This window comes from Lepus europaeus, chromosome 20 (assembly GCF_033115175.1).
Source record: "Lepus europaeus isolate LE1 chromosome 20, mLepTim1.pri, whole genome shotgun sequence".
In the NCBI taxonomy this organism is placed as follows: domain Eukaryota; kingdom Metazoa; phylum Chordata; class Mammalia; order Lagomorpha; family Leporidae; genus Lepus; species Lepus europaeus.
The window spans coordinates 16773461-16778653 of NC_084846.1; the positions used below are offsets into that span (position 1 = coordinate 16773461).

Below are 5193 nucleotides of genomic sequence, written 5' to 3' on the forward strand. Positions count from 1 at the left end.
CAAGCTTCAGGCTTGGTGTCCCCGGCCTGCTGGCTTCCCAGAGAGGAAAGAGCACGTGCAGTGGACCAGAGACCCAAGATCTGTGATAAACAAGGCTGTTCAATGTGTGCAGAGAGAAGGTGGGCAGGGGGCAGGTGAACAAAGGTCTCCAATGTGAGAGGAGGAGCTGAGACCTGCCCTGAAGGGGACAGAGCCAGGCATGCCTTTGAAGGACAGCAACAGTGGGAGTCCACACTTTGTGTTGCTGTGAAATAAAACCCACACTGTTGAGCAGATGGGGGCACCAAGCCTGCCACCCCGTCCCTGGCCTGATTCTTGCTTCTCTAGCCCTGCCCTCAGGGAGAAGGACAGTCTCATCTCAAATGGGAGGACCCAGGGCCAGGCCATGACCACTGTAGGTCACCGAAAAGGAAAGTCTTCCCCAGAGGAAGCCCCTGAGGCACTTCCCCCACTGCCTCTCTATGGAATCTGCGGTGCCTGTGGCCCTGGAACTGGCCTTGGCAAAGGCCCCTTCCTACAGACACCAGCCCCTCCGAGCTGCTGTGCTTTACCATCGATCTCAACTCTGGAGCCCGGGGTCCAGGGAAGCTGAAGTTGGGATGTGGCAAAGCCTCTTGGGACTTCTCCAGGCCACAGATTGCAGGAAGGAAACACGACTCCCAGCAGGGCCTGCTTCTTGGGACCTTGGCCCTGTGCTGTGGACTTGGGGAAGATGCAAACACAGCAGCAGGACCTCGTTCCCATTGCATCTCTGACAATGCTATCCAGGTCATGTAGATGCAGGATGCTCACACAGAGTGTGTGTCTACCCTACACATAGCCCACAACCTTATCCATTGGCATCAGCGTGAACAATCTGTCACTCCTGGGGATGACTTTGAGATTTCTCTGGAGTCACTTTTCCCTGTAACTTAACCGAGGCCTCCAAGAATGGCCTGCTCACCCGCATAATCTGGAGCACAGTGCAGCTCCAGTTCTGTCCAGGGAGGAGGCTGAACAGCAAATATGCTGTGATCTGTATGGGGGAACATCGATCTTACCTTCAAATCTGAAACAAATGATCGTTAGCATAGAAACCTCTCCCATCCCCCAGACACATGGAGGAGAAAATGAACATGGGTGTGGAGTGCTCTGTCCACAGCTTCCCTGGGTGGAGCCCAAGAGGCCCTCTCCTCCTCAAGTAGCCCCCAGCTCTCCTTTCACCTCTGTCCTGTTTGCATATGCAGCTTTGGAAGACCAGGCTGGGGACAGATGACCCAGCGTCCGGAACACTTGCAGAGAACCGCTGCTACCTGGCCACCTCTGTTCTCTGCTGAACCCAGGCCACAGTTGAAATCCCTGCCCAACTTCCACCTGCAGCTGCCTGAGTCCACACCTGGCCAACCCATGGACTGCGATGTCAGAGTCCTTTGCCCTTGCGGTAGGGTCTTGTTCTCCATTGGCAATGCAGGTGGACATTGCCTATGGACACAGCTCTGCCTGCATGCACATCACTAATGACAGGACCTCCCTGCTGTGTCACACATCCATGAACCCTTCCTGTGGAGGAGCAACTGTGCACGTTTGAGCCTCTCCTTCCCTCCCTCTACCCCATCCCCCTCCACAAGCCTCACCGTGCTCGCCTCCCTCACCTCCACCCCCCAAAAACTCCCACACCCCAGACCCTCCCTCCTACTCCCACCACCCACACCCAATCCCCCACCCATCAGTAACCAGCATCCACCTCCCCTGGAGCCATCCCTCTCTTCTCAGGTCCAAGAGGTCAGCCTTTGTGTTAACCCAGAGCAATGAGAGGGGACCGTACTTGTCCTGGGGAGATCCATCTGGTAGTCAACTCCATCCAACCATGCCAAGGTGCACACAGGGACCCAACACAACACAGGACCAATCGCATGGATAAAGTTTAGATTTTTTTATTGACGAGAAGCACAGAATGTCTCAAGCAGATGTGAGCCCTCAGGCAGCTCAGCTTGCACACCGAGGCAGGCTACCTGGGGGCCACCTTCCGGCTGCGGGGGCCAGGGCCGCGGGCTGGGGCCGGCAGGCAGCAGGCACGCAGGAGGAATCTGAGGATGCTCCTGCCAATCCTCCTGCCCAGCCCCTGCCGGCCCTTGCTCGGGACAAAGGCCGATGCTGAGGTCCCAGGCTCCTGAGGCTCAGCTGCTGGGACCTCTGGCACCACCAGGTGCGGTCTGCTCTTGGGGCTGGGGGTGGAGGGGGCGGCCAGGGGGACGGGCTCGGGGGCTGGGCTGGCAGCAGGGCTCCTCTCCTGCAGCTGTCCAGGGAGGGAAATGGCCAGCACGGGGGCAGCAGCGGCAGGCTCCGGCTCAGGTTCCGACTCTGACTCCATCTCCGGATCCAACTCCTTCTCCGGCGAGGGCTCCAGCTCCAGCACCAACTCTGAATCCGACTCTGCCTCGGACTCGGACTCCAGCTCAGGCTGGGGTTCCCTGTGTCCCTGAGGAGAGAGAGGAAGACGGGTGAGGAGGACAGGTGCACTCCGCACCTCCCTCATGCCCACAAAACCGTGAGGCTGTGCGGGGAGACCAGAGCCAGACCCACACTCTGTCAACAGGGTTGTACCTGCTCCAGGCTCCGAGAGTCCGGCTGCAGGGACCTCCGGCTGGATCCTCCAGGACCAGATGGCACCGAGGCTCCAGCGTCCGGAAGCAGACCCAGGCCCGCCAGGTACTCTTGGGCCTCTGGGTCCTCGGGAACCCCCAGGGCCTGCACCACCATCACCTCCTCGCCTTCGGCTCCTTCCCGTAAGGGGTCAAACCACCAATGCTGGCGGGCGAATTCCACTGTAGGCCTGTCGCAGGGGTCTGGACTGAGGAGTGAGCTCAGGAGCTCCTCCAGGGCCGAGCTGGCCGCACACGGGAGCTCATAGCTCCCCCTCTGGATGCTGTCCCGTAGCTCCGCCAAGTCCTTCCCGCTGAAGGGCATGTCGCCCGCCAGCATAGCAAAGAGGATGACCCCCAGGCTCCATATATCCGAGGCAAAGGGGTCATAGGGCTCCGGCTGGAACACCTCCGGGGCGCTGTACTCCGGGGTCCCGTGGAAGCCCTGCACCAGCTCGCCCTCGGGCAGATGGCTGCTGAGCCCAAAGTCAGCCAGCTTGATGTTGTTCTGAGAGTCCAGCAGTAGGTTCCCCAGCTTGAGGTCCCTGTGCGCCACCCGCTGTGCGTGGCAGTGGCCCACGGCCGCCAGGATTTGGTCAAACATGACCACGACCTCGGGTTCTGGCAGGCCGCCCCGGCTCATCACGTGCTGGTACAGGTCGCCCCCGTCCACCAGCTCCATCACCAGGCAGTGGTAATGGCCGATGAGACCCACCTCCAGCAGCTCCACGATATTTGGGTGCCTCAGGAGCTGCATGATGCTGGCCTCTTGCGTCACTCGCCTGGTGCCGAAGGGGTCGCCGGCGTGTAAATGGAAGAGCTTCACAGCCACCTGCCGCTGGCTGGAAGCCTGGCGGGCCAGCACCACCATGCCGAAGCTGCCCCGGCCCAGGGCCGACAGCAACTGGAGCTCAGCCTGAGAGCTGGCGACGGCAGCCAGACCCTCACGGCCTTCCAGGCTGGTGTCCCTAACTACACTCTCTGCTCTGCTCTGGCTACTGTTCCTGTCCATGTACACTACCTAAGGAGCTACCCTAACTACAATAACTAATAAAAGAAAGGGACAACAAGGGGACTAGCTGCTGATCTGACTACAGTGCCACACTAGCTATACTAACTACACTAATCAAACACACAGTGGCAAGACTAAGCCCTATCTAACCAAAACAGAAAACAAAAACCAGAAAAACTCCAAAAAAAACAAACACTAAATAGCTACACTAACACTCAGAGATCTAGCCGCGCTGCCTAGCTAAAGAAGGGGGAAGCCAAAAACGAAAAAAACTGCAAAAAAAGACACAATGGGCCAAAAAAGAAATAGGAGGAAAAAAACAAACTAAATCCAAATGGGAGAAAGAAAAAACCAAATAGAACAAGAAACAAACAAACAAACAAAACAGCACACCACCAACAACCAGCTCAAGCGCACGCAAAGATGGGTCCAAGTCACACAGGTCACCGAAATAGCTCCCTGGTAAAGCGGACAAAAACCTGGGCCGCGCAGCCGCTTATATAGGCATGTGGAATTCTGTCATCATAGGGCTCCCTATGAAGTCAGAGCAAGAAATGGACCAATGGCAGTCCAGCAGGGACTTGCACGAATTTCTATTTCATGACAGTTGGTCTTTATGAAGTCAGAGACGGGCAGGGACCAATCAAGGATGAGCGGCAGCCAAGAACTCCAAGAGCTTTTGGCTTAGGTTGGTGATGCAGATTGATGTTTATTTTTTGAGACATTAAAACATGTAGGGTGCCCCAATGGCCTTTTCATTTCTCCTTTAAAGTGTGATAAAAACTGTTGGGTCTTTAAAACCTCCGATTGTTTACACTCAAGATACACATCCCATTTCCTTGATCCTCAGAATGATAGGTCCCCAGAATGATGTTACAACTTCTCTGGCATCCTCATAACCTTGGCAAAGTGTTCTGTTGCTCATGTCACCACCAGGCACATTATTCACATGGACAGACCTGAGAGGAAGGGATCTCTCATCATCCTCTCTCCCTAAGATCCTCAACAGATTTCTTGTTAGAAACCGCGGAGGACCAGAAGGTAGCTGGGTTGCTATAGTCCATGTATGGAAGGCCTACCAGCTGAGTGAGCTGCCTCCTCCAACTTGTCCTTAGAATAGTAGGGAGAAATGGAGGCATTTCCAGATGCCTCAGGGTTCCTGTGCTACTCTAACAACGTGTCTTGAACAGAGTCATGGATAAAGAACAGAAATTCATTCCTCAGTGTTTGTTCTGCAGGCTGGAAGATGAAGGTCAGGGCTCCAGTAGACTCATCTGGAAAGTGCTCCCTCTCTGCTGCTGCTGTGCCTTGTTCAGAGAGAGATGCTAAGATGGAAAGGCTGGTGGTTTGCTGTGGTTGGTTGAAGCTAAGTACATGTGTGGAGAGTGGCGTTGTAGTCCTTAAAAAAGTACCACATCTTATTTCAGCACTCACCCGTAAATTTTAAGGAAAGATCTTGCCTTCCTGGGGTGTCCTCAGATTGTTTAATCAGAACTTCACTCCTCCAGGCCCTTTTAAACAGTCACGTAGCCTGTGGCCGACACCACATTTCAGCAGATT

At 55.5% G+C, this 5193-nt stretch overlaps 1 protein-coding gene across 1 annotated transcript; it reads right to left on the minus strand.

Moving 5' to 3' along the window:
* Positions 1–2568: 2568 nt before the first annotated feature.
* Positions 2569–3633, minus strand: LOC133749357 (MAP/microtubule affinity-regulating kinase 3-like). The gene has a single exon (XM_062178531.1). It carries the CDS (start codon positions 3631–3633, stop codon positions 2569–2571), a length of 1065 nt encoding a protein of 354 aa, XP_062034515.1.
* Positions 3634–5193: the final 1560 nt, after the last annotated feature.

Coding starts and splice junctions, on each gene's coding strand:
- LOC133749357 (XM_062178531.1), bottom strand. CDS start 3,633: ATGGACAGGAACAGTAGCCAGAGCAGAGCAGAGAGTGTAGTTAGGGAC.